At 47.6% G+C, this 21,243-nt stretch overlaps 2 protein-coding genes across 2 annotated transcripts; both read right to left on the reverse strand.

The window, feature by feature from the left end:
* Positions 1-6,970: 6,970 nt before the first annotated feature.
* BHQ10_007377 (uncharacterized protein) lies at positions 6,971-9,337 on the reverse strand (the record flags this gene model as incomplete). Its single annotated transcript, XM_040880065.1, has 3 exons — positions 6,971-7,369; positions 7,426-8,231; positions 8,281-9,337. 3 exons carry the CDS (start codon positions 9,335-9,337, stop codon positions 6,971-6,973), a joined length of 2,262 nt encoding a protein of 753 aa, XP_040735880.1.
* A 5,679-nt stretch (positions 9,338-15,016) lies between these two features.
* Positions 15,017-19,403, reverse strand: BHQ10_007378 (uncharacterized protein; the record flags this gene model as incomplete). Its single annotated transcript, XM_040880066.1, has 3 exons — positions 15,017-16,360; positions 16,417-18,993; positions 19,053-19,403. 3 exons carry the CDS (start codon positions 19,401-19,403, stop codon positions 15,017-15,019), a joined length of 4,272 nt encoding a protein of 1,423 aa, XP_040735881.1.
* Between the last annotated feature and the right edge of the window lie 1,840 nt (positions 19,404-21,243).

Consider the following 21,243-nt stretch of genomic DNA (forward strand, 5'->3'; position numbering starts at 1 on the left):
CTACTCTAGAAAGCACATATGACCTCGAAACAGCATCAATATGCTTCGACTTTATACTCAGTGACTGGTGTCAAAATTTCCCAATTGAGAAACTTCCGAATGTGGAGATCACGAGTCTGCTCGGGAACGCTTGTCAAGATCAACAGCAATAAGGTTTTAACAGCGATCAATGTAATCGCATTAACTCTGATTCTCCCTATGGATCAGGAGTAAACAACCACTATTCTTGAAGACACATTTGATCTAAAAAAGCCAATCATTCTGCTTATAACTGCTTTGTAACAGAGAGCGCGGCGGATCGCTGAACCTGTTTAGAGCCGCGCGGACCAACCAGAGCAAGCGGATAACACCTCCTTTCAGGAGGCTCCACCCACCTGAAACACCAAACCAGGCAGAACTGGCGACTCACACACTGAGGAGTGTTTGGGGCTTGCTTCAGATTGCGCGCAACAGATTGATGAATGTTTCTGTGGGCGGTTATGGGAGCAGACCTTGCCATATATATACGAGACTCGGGGTTCCCACGGCGAGAGGTCTGTTCTGTTCTTCAGTCAGTTGTGTGTGAGTGATTCAAGACGTCGGGTTCGCTTTCATTTATTTCCCTACCTCCGCTGGTCGGATTCTATTCACCCATCGAATTGCTGGCTCACGACAAGCAGAGTCAATTTGCAGTCAGAGTTAATTTTCACTGCTAACACCGACTCAATCGCCGGGGCGACTGCTATTTTAGCTCTGGTAGCAATCAGTCCGTCCTGACATCCTGGTTTTTTGTATGTGGTTTGTTCAGACGGGCGGAAGACATTGATTTCCGCACTAGTCCGCTTTGGGACCCGCTCACTAACTCTTTTTACAAAACAGCTCTGTATCATTACCGCCTTGTATCTTACCAACGCGATACGGTTTTCATTACGGTTTCGGTCATTACATACAACGATCTCCCAAACCTTCGGGCGGAACGATCATCCAAGTCAGCCCACTCTGGTTGGACAAGCCCCCTTGTGACTTATTTGGATACGGCTCCGCCTTCTATATTTCTGTTCTTCATCCTCACTTGCCTTGACCTCATCTGCGCTTGTATTCTTCTTTTATTGTGGCCCATTACTTCTTTTTTCTCTTCTTGTCCCTACCAGTCCTTCAACAAACTTTCAATCGCACCTCGACCTTCCTTATCGAACTTCACAACATCGGGTCACTAGTCCTCATTGATTGCATCATCGACTTTACCTTTCGGAATATTCATCGATACGTGTACGAAGTTATGGCGCCTTCGAAGCCAGTCTTGCATCCTCTCAAAACTCCAAAAACTGCCACCTTCCCCTCCGAATTACACAATGAATCCCTCTATTCGCGATCGGATATAAAAACCGAGAATTCTTTGACCACGCCCATCACTCCTCCACTTGCCTACACCGAGTTTCTCAAAGCGCTCACGCCCGTCTTTAACAGTCCTATCAGTCCAGCTGTGAGCTTTTCAAAATTTCCATTTGAAAAATTGACCACATCGATTTCACAACCGTCAACGGCAACAAGTGTCTCATTTCCCAATGGCGGTGACTTTGTAAAGTCAGCAACGATCTCACCCGATTCTCCATATGCACCACCTGTCTCTGCCAGATCTTTCAGCAGCGGGAGGAAACGGTTGCGGATATCGACTGCCAAAGCATGTGGGAAAGCACTGTCGCCGACAACTGATTCACCGCTGAGCGCTTCAACTGCATACTCTCCTTTTTCACCTTCGGATTGGAAGCTTCGCTACTTGGAGGGGTCTCGAAGCGCCACGGTCAAGCCCGTTAGTGTACGGCAGGTGGTAACTCGTACAGTCACATATAAAAGGACGCCATTGGATCCCCCACCGAAAGGCAAGCGAAGAAGAACCAGCACATCGTCACAATCTTGATACCTTTCACTACGGAATTTCAAGATCTCAATGCACGCAATAAGTTTTGACTGTGCGCTATTCTTCTTCTGAATCTTTTTGCGGGCTTATGACCTTACGATAAATATTATTTTACTTGGTTTACCTTCTGTCTTTGAGGCGCGGAGTTGTGCAGGGAAATTCATCAATCATGGTACTCATCTGAAAGCAATATTGGGGATTCATTCGGACAGTCAGCAGTGTTGGGCTCGGTTTCGCTGGGTGTTTTTTTTTTTCTTTCCTATGTTCACTTTTGGGTCGAGAGGACGGTGTGGGGGCGCAATCTGGTTTAGCATGCCTATAATCATCTGTTGAACTAAAAACTGGTTTATTACTTATTCATGACTCTTTCCATGTTACTGATACATTGCAATTATACGGCAAGCCGTGGATCCAGACTTTTAGCATCTCGCCTAGCGAGTAGGCGATGAGACCTGCCGTCTCTTTCTATTAGTCCCAACGGTAGAGAAACCAATCAATATGATCCAAGCGAGATCAGCCTCCATGTCCATGATTCGTACAACGTTAGGAAATAGCCAATTAGAGGAATGAGACTAGGTCGTTCTGTTATGTCGACACGTGTAAAAATCGAGCTTGACCCTTTCGGTACAAGGGACAAGTCTGATACCCTCTATTCCAACAAGTACCGGACCTCTACAGAAGCGCCCAAGACGCCTTACGCCTCAATGACAATGACTCAATCTAGATGCGCAAAAACTCATATCAATTACTTTTTACTGTCACGTTCTCCCGCTCCTATGTCAGAGTGCATTGTACGACTCATGATCCAACAACAAATATGAAAGACAACGGGGCGGAATACAAATTCGGATACCCTCTCTAGCGGAGAACAGACCCCGTCATTTGACAACACTGACCTTAGTAACTTTCGTCCCATTGACGTTCAAAGCACTGGAATCAAGTAGGACTCGCTCCATTCCCGCGCGAGAACGCCACATAGTAAGTATGGATTTCAAAGTTCGACCAATTCTACCCTAAACATCTAACCAACGTATGAGCGCGATCATGACAGTTTAACTTCAGCTAGCCCAACCATCATGCTGGGTACGTACTAACTGAACTAACTGAGGAAGCAATGAGAGAAAGGGATACAAAGTTTTGGGAGCCAAATATGAGTCCGCTTGTGAAGGAGGCTGTGTATACTAACAATTTCAGACCGAGTTCATGGTTATGGCGACGTCGTTGAGACCCACGGGCTGACATTGATACATCGTTGTATTGGGTGGTAATTTATACGATACTTGTAGTGTCGTATCCGTCATATGGGTATATCCCCTCATAATCGATGATAAAATAATAATAGGAAGAAACCTTCGTGCGTAAAGATGTTGCCTCTGTACTCGAACTGAAAGACAGTAATTTCAAAGCTTAAATGACGTACGAAACGACACGTGCTACTCTACGTATACTTCTTCATCATTCGGAGCCCATAAACCAAGCTAAGTCGATCAGTAGCATCAGTTTTTGGGGAGAAAATTTCTGCAGAATCCAGACATCCCTGTCATTTTTTAAGAGTATGCAGCCTAAAATTGATGAAACTGTCAGACAGGAAGGTAGTCTCCCCTGCTTTGCATATGCATGCTCAATAACGGGGGGAGACGTACCGATACCCTACCCTATCCAAGTTAGATGCTCAAGAAGATTCTTCACGGATTTCCACGTACATACCTCGTAAAGGACTACAAAAAATGCTACTGCTTACCGGGTTTTGGCCAACGTAACCTGGCCAGCTGTACTGATCGAACTATGATTGCGATTTGAGATGTTTTGTGTTATGGGCCTGTGATTGGCCCGTAACACACGGGACGAAGAGGAAGAAAAATGGAAAGGGTACCGGGAGAGGGGTAGCGGTCCGCAAATTATGGCTCCATTTTAGCCCCACCTGCACTAAAATGTCAGCCCAGTCTTGATCGTAGCTTAAGCGCTGGCGCTTTCCCTAGATTGAACTAGTGTCATGCGTCTCACGACCTCGTCAACAAACCTTGAGTCAATCACCACCTGATAGGCTATCCATCAACAACCCTATGCGGGGGTTATGTGGCTAGTGCACATTTCACGACTCTCGTCGGCTTCTAGCCGGTTTCGGAAGGCCTGGCCGCTATATAGGATACACACACTATTAGAAACCATGTCCGACATTTCAATTTGTCCTAACTAATTTGATCACTAGGCTGAATACGGGATCGTTTCGACGGACTATTTTTGGAGCATGACCAATAGCGGATTTGTATCCTTGCCCTAATATGGAAACAAAGAGTAGGATGGATGCAAGCGCCGTGAATGACACCAATGAACCTTGACTCTGGTCTTCCCACCATTAGGGAATCAGGTGACGGTAGTGATGCTGAGTCGTAGAAAATAATGATGGAGCAGATTTACATGACTTGTAAGCGACGTTAAGACTCATCGTTCTGACATTGCGAGTCGTTGTAGTCTGTGCAGCGTGTACGCAGGGTTCCGTTACAAGTACGTAGATAAATACGTAATACTAGCCTGCAGTGCAAGATAAGAAATTTGGGAACTCAGAGGGACAGATATCACCTACCAAAACGGAATATCCATTAAGATAAGTCAAGCATCAAAAATTAAAGGATGTGATCAACCACTGCAGGCCTACCTCATTCTATTGGTCAGTCACACCATGATTATGGACATGGGGTCGCTGGTAATTTCTCACGTAGGTAGGTAGTCTTGCATGGAGACCCACTGTGCGAAAAAATCGATCGACCAATTTTTCCTGAAGATGCTAATATTGGAAGCAGCCTGCATTGTAACATCCCGTGTATGTATGCATGTGCTGTATCCTTGACACCGACCTACAGACAGGCCACCTCCAAAATCGATTGCGAGACGCGGGGCTTCCAAGACCGTGAAAAATTCCATTAGTAGAACGAGTTTATACGAATTACAGGTACTTACAAAGCCTACAATAGATTACCTAAATGTGATTACAGAAAGTAAACAATCGAAACAGAAATGGAGACCATGATCGTGTAAGTAAAGCCATTCCATCGTTTTTGATGAGCCTGAGAGAATATGTATGTGCTAAATATGCTTCAAACCGGTCAGCAAGCGCTTAAGTGTTCATTGCTTGAATCTTGCACCCAGATTGGCTGAATCAATAAGAGTCAAGAAGCCCTAACTCGGCATCCTGGGTATCCGAAGCGTAAGAGTGTGGAGACCCGACCGGCCATTTCTAAGAATAGATCCCCTCCCGAGAAACAGCTTTCAAATCCTCTTAACTATTCCACGCTTTACTTGTGATAGATTGCTTTTTACATTGACTGTTCTAAAATTAACAATTTCCTTCATGCACTTCTATTTTCTACGCCCTCAATTACATTCATCCAACCTCATTGTTTCTCTGTTCATCCCATGCCTCTGACTCCACTTATCTTACGTCGCAAGCGGCTACATCATGACTTGAAGTCATGAAGCCATCCTCTATGGTAATCAAGGCCATCTTCCCATTTCTATCTCTTGTTCCTCATCCAATAATCTACTCTCATGCTCTGATGTCTACTTAATGTTTTCTATTTTTGTTCATGGCTTGAGCTAATATCGTACCTTAGGATCTCCACTCTGGTACCTGCATGGAATAGATGCATGCCTACAAGCTCCTTCATTCAACATTCGCTCAATCATCTACCTGGTTTCTCTCCTTCCCTTCGCATTGTCCTTCTACTTCACATGTGCTTCCTACTTCTTCCTCTTCATCTCTTGTTCTGATCCTCTTTCACTGGTTCCTATTCGTCAACATTGTTTGTCCATGAGATATATATAGAAGATCTCCAAGCTTACTTGCCATGCATGACACTAGGCAATTGAATGACAACCCTTGACAACGGTTAGTATTACCTCTTTCTCACCTTTAGTCTACTACCAACGAGTCTAATGACTCTATTCCTTCCCTCTCAAACTTCGTTTCTCAATTGTCATTCGATACTATCCATACTGATTGATCCATTGATACTATTTTCAGAAACAGCCCAGCCATTCCTCCTGCATGTTGACCTTGTTCATACCTTGGTGCCATCCCAACACAGCGTCATCTCACATCGTCGTCTTGACTTGATATGTGTTATGTAAATACTTGTATGCATTAGACAGGTTAGTTTTACTGGTATCGTCTGTTACAGTACCTGATTACTTTCACTTTCACTGCATACCTTTCGGTATCTTGTACTGATGGCTGATATTCCTGTATAGTGTCGAGTATCAATATATTCGCTCACCTTATGACTCTATTTTAGGATACCATGTTTATGGAACGGCGCGTACGAGTTTGCATGCTTTCCTCTGTACAATCGCTACCAATAGTTTTGGTTGTTGTTTTGATCTACCCTACCTTTGCTATCCAGATGATTGACTAGAAAGTCATAGTTAAGGCATGAGAAAGGGCCCCGGCGGTTATGCTTCTAAGGTTCCAACAAGGTTATTCTGTTTTAGACGTGTGAGTGAACTCTGCCGAGAGCGTTTAGTTGACCTCGAGGTAAGCCACTTGGCTGGTGAGATGTACGTTCAATGATGGTCAAGCCTGTGCCATACAAGATCTTAGTACACGTACGAAAGCTATGAGATAGAGTGGCGATAGAAACTAGTCAACTTAGCAGGCAAATGACATGCATAGTCCATCTAGAAAGTCTATTGAATCGTTCTACAATATGGAACTCGTACGAAAGACAATGAAACGTGTATTATATAGCAAAAAATAATAAAGAAGACAAATAGTGTATGGCACATGAGTATAATCACGCTCAGGTAGTAGACATTATGGGGACTGAGCAGGTGCACAAGACATGAACAACTAGCTGATCAGTAATGTTTCCGGGAATTGAGAAAAAAAGGGTTGCCGGTACGTCAACAAAATGAATGAAAGACTGAGGTAGGAAGCTCTGTAGGTCGTAAATTTTGGCATTAACGAGCGGATAGATGACGGAGTCATCTGCGTGCCGGATCCGGCCCCGGGACAACAATCAAAACTGTAGTTGAACGAGAGAAGACCCTTTAGTCCCATACTTGATGAAGGCGTGCTCACAAAAGGAAGGCCAGAGCACCAATGACGGCCATACCGAAGCCTCCGGGAACACCAACGATACCAGCACCACCGGTATAAGTGGACGGAGAGGCGGGTTTGGGGGCAGTGGGGCTGGGAGCATCAGTCTTGTGAGTGGTGCTGGTCCAAGTGCAAGATGTTGTGGTGTGAGATGCAGCGTGAGAGTGAGAAGAGTACCCATAAGACGCATGACGACTCGAAGATGGAGCATGAGATGGCTGAACTTTGGCCGAGGAGGAATGGTAAGGAGTTACCTGAGGCACATATGGCTGGGTGGGAGGCTTGCTGTATTCATGGCCCGGAGAGTAAGGCTTGCTTGTATCAGACCCAGGCACTGGCTTGGTCTCGGGCTGACCAGGGGTAGGTTCGCGGTAGGTCTGAGGAGCAGGGGGAGTGTAGCCACCAGGAGCAGGGTGTGGTGCGTCGTAGCTACCAGAGCCATCGTGATCTGGTTGAGGGTAAGACCCAGGTGAGGGCGGCTGTGGGTAGGTACCATGCTCATCTTTGTCACCCGGCGCAGGGTAGGAAACAGGCGCAGGGTAGCTGTCATGACCTGATCCAGTTTGAGGAGCAGGGTAGCTATTGGATCCTGGCCCAGTAGGAGGAGCAGGGTAGCTATCAGAACCTGACCCGGATTGAGGAGCAGAATAGCTATTGGATCCTGACCCAATTGGAGGAGCAGGGTAGCTGTCATGACCTGAACCAGTTGGAGGAGCAGGGTAGCTGTCGTGACCTGGACCAGTTGGAGGAGCAGGGTAGCTGTCATGACCTGATCCAGTTGGAGGAGCAGGGTAGCTGTCATGACCTGATCCAGTTGGAGGAGCAGGGTAGCTGTCATGACCTGAACCAGTTGGAGGAGCAGGGTAGCTATTGGAACCTGGCCCAGGTTGAGGAGCAGGATAACTATCGTGACCTGACCCAGGTTGAGGAGCAGTGTAGCTGTCGTGACCTGGCCCAGTTGGAGGAGCAGTGTAGCTGTCGTGACCTGACCCAGGTTGAGGAGCMGGGTAGCTGTCGTGACCTGGCCCAGTTGCAGGAGCAGTGTGGCTGTCGTGACCTGAGCCAGGTTGAGGAGCAGGATAGCTGTCTTGTCCTGGCCCGGGTTGAGGAGCTGGGTAGCTATTGGAACCTGGCCCGGATTGAGTACCAGGGTAGGAGACAGGTGCAGGATAGCTGTCATGACCTTTCTCGGGCTCGGGAGCAGGGTAGCTGCCGTGATCAGCAGAAGGACCAGCAGGACTGGTATGAGGTCCAGGAGCAGAGTAGCTGCCAGGTCCTTCTTCACCACCAGGGCCTGGGTGAGGACCAAGGTGAGGAATTGGCAAAGAGTAGTCATCATCGTCATCATCATCAGAGTGGCCGGGGCGTGGGAAAGGGAAGGGAGGCTGAACATGTGGAGGTTGAGGTGGCTGCGGCGGCTGGAAAGGGTTTCCCGGAGCTGGATGGTAGCTTTCGGGATGACCCTCGCGGTAGGCTTCAGGGTGGTTCCCCTCAGGGTAGGGCTTGGCGTCTCCCTTAGCAGCAACAGGCGGTGCATAGGCGTCAGCACCATGTGGCCGAGGCACAGGCTCGCTACCATCCTCGCCTTCAGGGCACGGGGGTTCTCCCTCAGATCTCTCGGGGGTTGGCTCGTAGACTGGAGCAGGAGTAGGATCGGAAGCAGGAGCATGAGCAGGTGTATAAGAAGTTGGAGTCGGCTCAGGGGTCACTACTTTAGGCTGAGGCTCAGGCTTGTAAGCAGGAGGAGCGGGTGCGTCATGCTGTTCCTCGGGAGGGGCTTGCTTAGGCTCCGAGTGCTGTTGGGGAGGGAGCTGCTCGGGCTGGTGCTCAACAGGTCCAGGACCACCATGTGGAGGACCGGGAGGGGGCACGACATTAACGTCCTGCTCCTGAGCCTGGGCTTGTTGGAAGCTGGTGACCGGGGTGATGACGATGTTGTCGTTGTTGATGCCGTCGTCAATTTCGTTGTCTCCAGTAAAGACATCTGGGCCAGACTGTTCATTGAAGTTATGTGGTCCGCCGAATGGAGAGTCGGTCGACGAAGAAACGAATCCAGGAGCCAGGTCATCGTCACCTTCGCCTCCAGCAGATGGCTCACCATGTCCGCCTTGAACATGCTTGTGAGGCTCGTTGAAGCCACTACCGAGGAAGTCGTGGTCATAAGTATCGCCGAGGAAATCACCCTTCTCACTGTTGTCGCCTAGGAAATCATGACCACCGTTGTCATGACCATGATCCTCGTGACTGGTAACATCACGAGACTGTTTGGCGCCGAGAGCTTGGGACTCAGCCTGAGCGACGGCAGCCAACAGGGCCAAGGGAATGGCAGTGTAGACGGTCTTCATCGCTTTGGTTGTATCGCAGGGGGATCAAGAGGCACGGTAACAAAATAATGAGTGACTGATTCAAATGAAGGACAAATGGAACAAAAACAAAATCTACGAATGACAACTTACCGATTGTCGTCAACGCTGTCGCTGACCAAACAATTCAAAGAGAAACGTCGTTCTATTGCGAGTACTGGTAGCTTTATCTACTTGCAAAGTCATCGTGGATTTTCCATCTGAAGTGAGGAATGTATCCCGGCGCGGAGCATCACAACAAGAATGAATCTGGATGGTGCGCTTAAGATCATAGAGAATGCAATGAAGAATGGCCGACATCTGCTTTACAGTTAATGCAAGTCGACAGAACCCACGTTTCTGAATGGAACGAGGGTAATAACTTGGCAATTGAACGCCAGGGGTCGTCCTTTGAGGAAGTCGGAATGGACATAACATTCCGGTTGAAGTCCTGGCTCAATGCGCCGTAGTACACACAACAATTTTAATTCAAATTGTTCATTCAAGCCCAAGCCATGATTGGCCGATCGGGACAGAATTTTCTGACATTGCCCATTGCACAGAACTGGGATGTTTTGACATTGGCATTCAGGGACGCGCTGCGATGGCCCCGGCTGGACGCCTTTCGAAGGAATCGCAACTACGAATAGCAATGAGCCAGCCAATATCATACTACAATAGGAGCTTACTAGGAGACGAATGAACTATTTAAGCCACCCAAAAGCTACCCCATACTTGTTTGACTTCAATACAAAACTTGGTGATGCAAATGAATGCATGTATCCCGTCATCAGCATTCCCCATCCATCGCCCTCACTGAAGAGGACTCAACGGAAAGGAAACTTCCTATCGAGGAGTATTTCTCTCCAGAATCACTGACTCTAGAAGAGTCATGGCAACACATCGCTGTGGGAGAAAAGACGGAACGATGGTCGTGGCTGATTCTGTTAGCTTTTTTGATGTGAGAAAAAAGAGAAAAGAGAAAAAAGCCTGTAGCGGAAATTGTGCGGGAGAGATATAGGTGGGGATCACGTGATATCCGTCCGGGCCCGGAGTAAAGATTATGCGATCAATTGAGAAACATCATTTCCCAGCTGTCTGCTTATGTTAATATAATGTTGTACGACCCGGTTGATTTGTACTTGTGGACCAGCCATGATTTATATTTGTAATGCATATTAACACGCAAACGCCGTTGCAACACCATGCAGCTCGAATCTTGTCGGAGCGAATGAATTTCCATCAGCAGCAACCCAAACGAACAGAGAAAAAAATACTGAGACATTAACAGGGTATATATCAAAAGGAGCACTTTGGCTAATCGCACAGAATCAAAAAAGCAGCGTCCCTTTGCCGGGGTCGGCTACCCCCCAAACGACCCACGAACATTGGCTGACTTCCAGACTCCTCCTCCCACTGCCACTGTGATGCCCATCGCGATTCCGATCATAGCGCCAACAATAAACAGTGCCAGCACAAGCTTGACGTACAATCGCTGCCTCTTGGTCAGCGATGACATGCAGTCGCATCTCCTTTTCTTCTGAATCCACAGCTTCGATTGTTGACACCTCCCATGTACTTCCAACGATCGCTTCTGCGGTGTAGATGGTGTGCCACTTTCCAAATCGTTCGAGCCATATCGTTGTGCCGTTATCGTGCTTTCGTTTTTGAGAAATTCGAGGGAATTGTTGTTGATATCATGTGAATAAAAGGGGGAGCACGGCTTAGCGCCCACGTGAGGGTCGAATTCTCCTGGCCCTTGTGCGAGGGATGTGATTGTTGGTGAGGTTGTCAATGCATTCTGTGACTCGGCCCGCAAGTGATTGTTTTGTCTTGGTGTTTCGCTGGGTTCATGTATAATCGTAGCACCGACGACGGGCTGTGTTGGTAATTCGGTCGATTGAGACATTGTGTGTACAGATGGATATAAGGAAGGAGAGCGAGCCGTGAGAACGAGAGAGAAAGGGGCACGTGCGAGCAATTCGAGTCAAGTTTCGTCTTATTTCAAGTTGTCAAAGGAATGAAATTGTGAGTAGCGCCTGAATGAGAGGTTCGTTTGAACGAGATGCAGAGAAGATCAAGCTGGGGAGGGAGTGAGTTGATAACGCTGGGCTAGCCACTGTAGACAGACGACCTGCTTTGCCCCGTAAGTGGATTTAATCCTCAGATGGCGGCTAGTTCCAAGTTGTTTGTCCAACAACCATGCGGAGGGGGAAATAGCCGAAAGTTTGTTGAGTTACACTTTTAGGAATAGGAGCGAAAGCTTCTTTATGGTCTTGGGCATTCCTCGCTTGAGCGACAGTGTAGTAAACTCGTGGTGCTGAGCAACCCAATATGTCGCATTCCAGGGGCGGTGGTTGTAGTTGTGGAAGGTAGATGACAGAAAGGAAGGTGAAAGGGGGAGTCCACGGGTGACTCCAGGTATATCAGACCAGTTATGACTGTCAAGCCCCGAATGAATAAATCAGGAATCAACCCGAAAGCATGGCAAATCGCATGCAGATTGTCAGAGGCAATCAATCTAGCAGCTATGTGTAAAAATAAAATTACCGTCGAACAACGGGAGTGTGTTGATGCATGCAGTATGTCTGTTGCCGCTTTGGTACAGCAAAAGAAGCTGTCGGGAGACCGACCATACTGCGTTACTGTCGCTATCCCTTGAAAACACCCAGTCTAATCATAAACTATGTTCGTTTTCCATCGGAAACATGGATTGGGGGTTACATTGAAGACGGTTCTCGTTTAGGCTAGAAAGCGAACCTTTCTTTCGCTCATGTCGCAATCCTTGGTTATCGGTCCTCATACTTTTTTCTTCATTAAAATCAAAAGCTAGTAAGCTTTTAAAGTCTGCTAGTAGTAGTTAGTCAGTAACTAGGTGCATGATTAATGCAAGCATGGCCCATCACAGATAGATGTCAACGCCATCAGGCGATTCATCTACCTCTTTAGACACAGAGTACGTACTCCGTGGACAACTCGTTGATGTGTTGCTCGTCTGACTTCTTTCGAGTTTAGTAGAGTAATAGCGTGCGGACTCGATCAACGGGCGATCCGAGTCCCTGAAACCCCAAATCTACCATGGAAGCAAGGGGTTGATTCTTTCCTCCCGCCAGGGATAGGGGCATGCAAACTGTGCAACCACTTGCTACATTCACCACTTTCCTTGGTACCTCTATCTCTTATCTGCCTTGGGCTCGAGTTTCGTCCTATCTGCAGCTTAGGTATCTAGACTCTGGACTCCCGTCTCTGGTAGACCGGTGAACCTCGACCGTTGACCTTGGAACAGTGTACGATGTATACGTACCCCAAATGCTGTGGCGTGGTGATATCCACTTGGGGAGAGGGTCGGTGCTGAACCCAGCTGCTACATTCCAGCGTGCATTCCAGGGCCAAATGCTCAATTGGCGTGACCTGTAAGTGCCGTTTCGATCTTTCGCATGACCGAGCTTATCGATGGATGCTGGCAGGCATTCTATCGCGATTGAGCTGTGTATCGAGCGAGAGCTGGGAGGTAAATGCTGCGAGAAGGTGATACGGGGAAGAGGAGAAGCATGAATCTACTATTCCCAATTAATCGAGACTAAGCCCCATTTGGTGTAGACTCTCAGACTCCATGGTACGTACTATGTACTATGTAGTACTATGTACATCGTAGTACAATCAATTTCAATCAGAGTGGAGCGAGCCAAACAGCGAGTTAGACTCTAGCCCCTGGTCCCTGATGACTAACCGCATCGTGCACGTGATATGACGTCCACTGAAGGCACGTAGCAGGCATCAGCTTAGTCGGCCTTTCATCAACCAAATAATTTACACCTCAGTATTCCTGCTCTATGACCAAGTCACAAATACAAATATGGTCCAAGAGAGCAAAGTACTACTGACAATGCGTGACCCAAAAAGCACTGTACACACGCGACAGGTATTCGCTGGACCACTGACCGTTTCGCTTAATTAGGATCCGATCCCCCACTATGCACCCCGAAGTCTCCCACGTCATCTGACATCTGATCTCGATCAGCGTGCGATTTATTTTGTGTCCTTCGTTGAATCGGACGATAGCCATTTTGCCACATACCGAAAAAATGCGACACAGTTGTTGTCGATATTACTGTGATGGAAGGTTTTCCAACTCTCCCTCTGGAATTGGTCATTTGCATTATACAGTCCACTGAAGACGCTTCGGACCTAAGAGCGTGGTGCACGGTGTCAAAGATCATATCTGCTATAGCTCGGCCACTTCTTTACCACGAGATAGATCTGGAAGATTGTGATAGTGTGGAGGGCGCCTTATCGCTGTTCCTTCTAACGCGAACGATCACCAATTCTCCGCAGATAGCGGGATGGATTCAGTCTCTGAGGATTGATGCTGTGACGACCTGTGGAAACGATAACGTTTTCCTCGATTTATACGGACAAATACCAAGATGGAACTTCGAGGGAGAATACAGCCCATACGCAGATGAGGTTAAGAATTTCAGTATTGCAGTCCACAGACTCGAAGGGATTTGTGACGTCTCTGAGTTCTTGACCGCATCAAAGTCGAAGCCAAATGTTCTGGCCGCATTACTTGTCTCTTGCACTACTAACCTAAAAAATCTCACGATCCATGTGGATCGAAACAGCCTGGTGCTACTATCGGCGCTCGGCCAACAGCCAGCCACCGGATACTCGTGTCTATCCAAGGTCGAGAGCTTGTGTCTCAAAAGTTCCGCCGCGCCAAACGATGAGATTAGATTTGACCGCGTCACGGCGCTGCTTCTATTATTACCTAAACTGGACATCGTCTGGATCACTGGTTGCTTGGGCGCTCCCAAGATCAAATCAAACGGTTTACGGTCGAATCGACCGAGCCAAATGCTGCTCCCCCAAACACTCCCCACTACGCATCTATCGTTTGCGAAAAGTTGTCTAACTGCTTCAAACATTCAGGTTCTGATCGGTGCTTGCCAAAATTTAAAAGTCTTTTCATTTACTGACCGCCGCGAACCACATCAACAGGACCGACAATTCAGCCCCGTCGAGCTGCATTCGGCGCTTGACTGCCAGAAATCGAACCTACAAGACCTACGAGTGTCCTTAGAGACAGAATCTATATACCAGGTCTTTGATTGGGACGGCAGCACTTACGGCTCATTCAAGGAATACACGAACATGAAATTCTTGCAATTAGACGAACGCTTCTTGGGTCTTCCACCAGCCGGGTTCCCAAATTCACTTGAATACCTCATTATACAGAACTGCCAAACATCCATATTCGGCCTGTTGTCGTACCTATCAGCGCTAGTCTTGACGGGTACAGAGCTTACATCCCTCAGGACCATATCTGTTTATGCGCATATCCTCTTTCCGGGAGGTATGCTAGGTTTACCACTCACGGGAGCGACTGAATTGATGTTCAATAAAGCACAGCAAGATCTAGTAGCCTTGTTTTTGGAGACAGATGTTACGCTTCGCTTTGAGAGTGGACTACTCGAGAAGACATCTTTGGGGTATGAGGTTGCGTCTGAGGATGGGTATATTAGTGGTTACGAGCCTTTTGTGTATACCGAGAAGCCAATGACGGTTTCCGAAAGAGTCTTGGGATAGTTTTTTTGACCTAAAGCTTTTTATATACAAACATCACTATCTCTATGCGTATGCAGCTGGGACTAGATGAGCCGAACACATCCACAGAGATGTTTATGCATCGTCACCCGCAAAGAAATCCTCCCTCACAATCCCACTCCGATCACACATACTCCTGAAAATCCCATCCTGCTTCTCCCACAACGTCAACGGCGCGTCCAACTCCGCTATCCGTCCCTGATCCATAACGCAGATCCGATCATAAGTGATAATCGTGCGCAACCGATGCGCTATACACAACAGTGTCTTGCCCTTGAACCCGGTCGCCATGGTGCGTTGGATTTTGCGATCTGTCTCAAAATCGACAGATGAAGTAGCTTCATCGCAGATGATGATGCGAGAGTTGCGAACCAGGGCGCGCGCGAGGGCCATCAGTTKCCGCTGACCCAGGGAGAAGTTGAGACCTTCCTCGTCGACGGTGCTGTCGAGTTGGATGCGGTTTGAGCTTTGGGTCTGGGCTTGTTGGGACTTTTCTTCATCGGAATCTTCTAGCTCGGATCCCTCGGGTTGTTCGCCGATTAGATGGGACTTTCGCAATGCGTCCCATAGCTCTAAATCGTTGTGCTCGTTGAATGGATCGAGATTTGATCGCACCGTTCCTCGGAAGAGTGTTGGGTCTTGAGGGATGATAGCGAGACGTGAACGAAGATCTTGAAGACCGACTTTGCCGATGTCTTTGCCATCAATTGTGATACTTCCTCCGGATAGCTCGGTGATACGGAAGAGTGCAGACATGATACTGGACTTTCCAGCTCCTGTACGTCCAACAATACCGATTCGCTCGCCGCCGCGAATGTCCATGTTCAGTCCTCTAAGAACGAGAGGGAGACCAGCGCGGTAACGCATTTGAGCATTTGAGAATGTGATTCTGCCCTCTGTGGGCCACTCGGGTTCAACTTCGCCAAGGTGGACAGGTGCCTCTTCTTCGAGTTGAGTTCCGTAATAGTGCAGTCGTTCTGTGGCGTTCATACTATTCTCGACTTCAGCGAGTTGCCGAATAGTGAATTGCAACATCTGCACAATTGCGAGAATGTAAGATAGCACAAGACCCGAAATGCTGGGAGAGACATTGAATCGGGACGTCACGACTAGAATACCGGTGACAAACACCATGATGTAACCAACAGCATCAAGGCGGACACTGAGCCATCGCTGGTTAGAGAATGTGAGAAAGTATGCGCTGTCCATTTCGTCAATTGCCTCACTGATACCGCGACTGAAATGATCTTGTAAGCCGTACGCACGGATACTGGCGACCCCGGAAATGGATTCGCTAAAGCGAGAAAAGACATGAGACCGCAGAACGGATTCAAACCGTTTCATGTCTCGTGCTGATGCTCGGTAATAGTTGGCTGCGACGAGGAACAGGATCAACAAAGGCCCAAATGCGATGGCAAACTGCATATTATTAGTTAGCATATCAGTCCCAACAACCTAAGCTCTGAAAGACTCACGTAGTGGAAATACACGATGATCAAGATGATAATAGCAATGATCATGGTAATGTTGAGACCATAGATACGCATCGCATCGCCCAGCTCGTTGTCCATAACATGAACATCTTTTGAAAATCGATTCGTGATTCGGCCCAAAGGCGTGGTGTCAAAGAATGACATGGGCGCTCTCAAAACCCGCGTCATGGCTTTCTGTAACATGTTCTTACTAGCATTCGTTCCTGCAACGCTGAGTAAGGTCGAGTATACGAACATGATAATAGCTTGCAGTGCAGCAAGCGAGGCGTAACCGGCGATGTATTGACCGGTGGTCAAGTTGTATTTCCCGGAAGTCCAGTAAGTTAGCCAGAAACTTGTCATGATGTTAGAAGCGTTGGTAAGAACAATGGCCAACACGACGAAAATCGGATAAAGGACGTGACCAGAAGCAAGCATATAAGCTTTCCACACTTCCCATCCTACGGCAGTAGTGGCTCGATCTTCTTGCTGCATCAACGCTGTCTGTTTTCCAGGTTTGATCTTCTTGGCTGGCGCCGCTTCTTCCTTTTCGACCTTTTCTATTTCGTCTCCCACTTCCTCTTCATCTTCTTCGTTGTCATTCTCTTGGTCTTGGGTGGTGGTAGACATTAGTCTCTGAAATAGCAGGTTGTCACGCATCAAATTGTCAAAGGTGTCCACAGCGTTGATGTGACCATCATCCATGACCACGATCCGATCACAGCGACTAAGTACGTGAAGCTGATGAGTTGCGAGAATACGGCATTTATCTTTCAGCAAGCCACAGATTGCCTGATCCATGATGTGGCGGCCGACATGCGCGTCTACTGCGGATAGAGGATCATCCATCAAGATGATATCTGAATCAAAGTAGATGGCACGGGCAATGTTGAGACGCTGCTTCTGACCACCAGAAACGGTAATACCACGCTCTCCAATCTCTGTGCTGTCTCCATTAGGGAAAACGTCAAAATCGGGGCGTAGAGCGCATGCGTCAACAACTGTGTTGTACCATGTTTCATCGAACTCTTTACCAAAACTGATATTTCCTCGAACAGTAGCATTCTGAATCCAGGCGTACTGAGGGCAGTATGCTCTGGATGCACCTAGACGAACTGATCCTTTAGTTAGTCGCATGTCGCCTGCCAGAGCGGCAAGTAGCGATGTTTTTCCAGAGCCAACTGTTCCAATGACTGCGATGAGCTCGTTGCGCTTGACAGAAAGATTCAAGTCCGATATCTTGAATGGAATGACATCTTCAGGAACCTCGGGTTCAACAAGTGCTTCCTTTTTCCCGTTGTCCTTCTTGGACTTTCCTCCATTCTGGCCTAGTTCATCAGGCGGAGTTCGCTCCCAAGTAAAGGAAGCGCCTTCCAACATGATAGCTTCGTCCATGCTGTGATCCCACTCGATGTCGTCTGTGACTTCCTCTTCAAGCAGGTATTCCTGAATACGCTTGAGACCAGTCCATGCATCCGTAACTTGACCCAAGACCTGGGGGAAGAGCATCAATGGCATACGTAAAGAATTGAAAAGGGCTAACGACGAGAAAATGGGTGCGGGGGTAAGCACATGCTGCGACAAGGAATACGTGACGAAAGACACCATTGATGCAAAGGTCGGCATCGACAGCGAGACGCACAAGATGGCATTTCGAATAGCTAAGAGAACTTGCACCGCACGGATTTCTGACCGGCGAATACTTCTCAATCTCTCCATGAAACTGCTTTCCCATCCAAAGAATTTGACAAAGCGGACAGATTGCAGGATTTCTTGAGTCAAAGAGACTCGCTGATCAGTTAGGTAGTTGATGGATTTTCTTCTTTTTAAGAGACTTTTAATGGCCATAGTAAGGGACGGAATACCGAGAAGCAACAATGCGAATCCGGAAAGAGCACTGTACCCGATGTTGATACACAGGAGGATGATTGCGAGGATAATGACAATCGGCGATGACCACATTAGATGGAACATGCCCATTGCGGTGTTGATACGGTCTGCGTCAACGCTCATCAGAGTAATGATACGCCCATTACTCCAACCTTGCCCGCTTAAGCTACCTTCGAAAACCTTCAGACCATCCTGATCAGCATCCTCGGCCAGACTGCCACCAGCTCTGGCACGATTTGAAATTTTCATGGTTTTATCAAATATCACATTGATCAGCACGGCCCTCAGCTGTGCACCAACTAAAAACCCTCTGTAGATGAACTGGTTGGTGCATAAACTTTGACATATTTGCATAACGGTAATTCCAACAGCAAATCCGATACCATTTGCAACGGCAGGTTCCGGCTGATGGTTCGCTTTTGCAATATACGCCTCCGTGGCATAAGCAATCAAGTAGCGAGTCATATAAGGCGAGAGAACCATGAAAATAGAACTGAATAGGTTGCAGATTCCGCCGAGCCAAAATTCGAAGAAAAATGCGTCGTATATAGCGAACAGCAACGGATATTTATCACCTCGTTCGTGACGCCGTCCGAATGACTCGATAAGTTTAGTTTTGAGGCGATGGACAGATCGGTCGGGGTTTATTTTCCAGATATCTTGTAGCTGCAGAGGCCGTAGGTATCCAGTCTGTAAAAGTCGCAGTCAGTCGAGGTGCTTTCGGAGGACGGTTTTAGCAGACCACTCACGTTCATCAACGGAGACATCCATTGGAACAAAATAACGCTGAGGATACCGGCACCATATTCAGGAGATACAGACCGTTCCTCCGGTACGGGAGGAATTTTGCGCAGCCGAAGCGGGTTCAATTTTTGATACCATTTGCGTTTCTCAGCACCAGCCCCCTTTCCCGAAACACCTTGCTCGGCACTATTTTCAGGAGTAGAGATACTTGATGTGCGACTAGAAGTAGCGTCGATTTTTGAGAGGGCTATTTTTTCATCACCGGCTGCCGCTGCTGCTGCTACGGCTTCTTGCTCTTGTTGTTCTCGATGTTGTTCAGCGGCCGTCAACGCCGAGGTCGGTTGGGGAACAGACATTCCTCTCACAGTGGGCGAGAAATCGTATCAATGGTACTCCGAATCAAATTTAGAAGCCCCCCCCGGTCAGATAGAGCATCTGCACGTAAGTTGCTCTACAGATAAGACGAGAATCGACACAGCAAGCTTAGAGTCATGTCGGGTGCATGATAACATGGAGGTGAGTAGGGAAAGAGGAGAAAGAAAGGGCAAGGGAAAGAAATAAGAGAGAAACCGGTTCAAGCGGCACGGAATTCATCTTCTGATTAATGTAGTCCGCAAGATAGCAGCAGCTTGCCTTGTGTTGGGCGTGGTGATTGAATTCACTATGAGCAGCCAAGTGGGACCTCAACTTTTTTTTGCGGGAGGAGGGCCAGTCCCGGTTGCGGACGCCGTCCCGATCTATATCTCCTGCCTAGGCAATTCTAACTACTCCGTAGGCTGCTACCATTATGCTCGGGGTTCATTGTGTCTGATTCAGAGTAGAACTGAGCGATCCTGGAATGCCATTTCACAACTTTTTTGCCTTCTTTTTGTGATAATGGATAGACAAAGAGGGCGTTATAAAGTAGTCCGAGAGTCTTAAATCCGAGCTCCGAAAAGATCGGTGAAATGCAGCTCCCAATCAGGGCTAACGGTGGTGTGGCAATACCAAGTTCGCACGCGTGTCGATAAGCCACCTTCTTGCCGCTTTGTTTCTCTCATATTGTACTAGCTCCAAAGAGGATTAACGTGTATATTACACTCCATAATAACTTCTTCGTCAAAATAACTTCAAACTTGCAACCATATATAAGTTTCTAGCGGATTAATTAGTATCGACCGCTACCGTGCGCTTTGGGACAGTCTCCTGAATGGTTGGGCTGATGAGTATTTGGATGGCGATAACCTCGACCTCGATAATATCGATTCGAGCAAGCCAGCAGGATTGCTGGAGTGTATGGGTGATTTCTCCATACCCTGGGAAGATGATCATGATGCCTTTGGCTGGCTACTTGATAGAATATGGCTCCATCCAGGATACGGACTTTTGGTGTCGGAAAAACAGCAGCAGATCGGTGACTTTCTACTAAAATGTGTTCGTCAGATCCTCGACGACATATCTGAAGAGTAAATGGTTTGGAATCTTACTGTGTTATCAGAACCTACAATCAAGGAACCAGGAGATTGGCATTCTTTAGCTGCTGTTGCGGCTGATGCGTCTGATCGACTTTCTGCAAAGCTCGATCAGATGCACTCATAGCCATCATTGATGTTAAACGCACAGCTGCTGAAGATCATCTATTGTCCTTACGAGAAGACCCTGGGTACTTTGAGACGTTCGTTAATGATTACAACATCTCCAGGAGATCCTTTTGGACATAGGTGGTAAATCCATTCTAAATTGACCCATGCGTTCACCCAATGTTCTGGAACCGCGCCTTGGGCTGTGTTGTTCGCGAATCCCATGGGTATATTGAACTTTGGAGCACTATTTACTCCCTTTTGATGAAATTACGCCAATTTCTTGCAAAAGATCAACATTAAATATTACCGGAGAAAGGTTCGCCCACCGAATTGTTGATGCATTCGTATGCCTGTAGTTTGCTCTGAAACAGTTTATGAATGATCCAATCTCTGATTTCCGAATGGCAACTCCGGCATCTCCACTACTGCGATCACTATGGGTTCGACAGCCTCAGGAGCCAATTTCACTACATAGTCAACAAGCGACGTAATCAAGAGCACGTCTGATTGATAGGAGCAGAGGAGAGATATCTGGGTAAGTTCTGGCGAACGCTGGATGTATTTATAACTGTAGCAAGTGGAGCGACCCGAGAGAATGCTGTGTATGACAGACATACTTTTGAAGATATCTGGG

This window comes from Talaromyces amestolkiae (assembly GCF_001896365.1).
Source record: "Talaromyces amestolkiae strain CIB chromosome Unknown scaffold15.1, whole genome shotgun sequence".
Lineage (NCBI taxonomy): Eukaryota > Fungi > Ascomycota > Eurotiomycetes > Eurotiales > Trichocomaceae > Talaromyces > Talaromyces amestolkiae.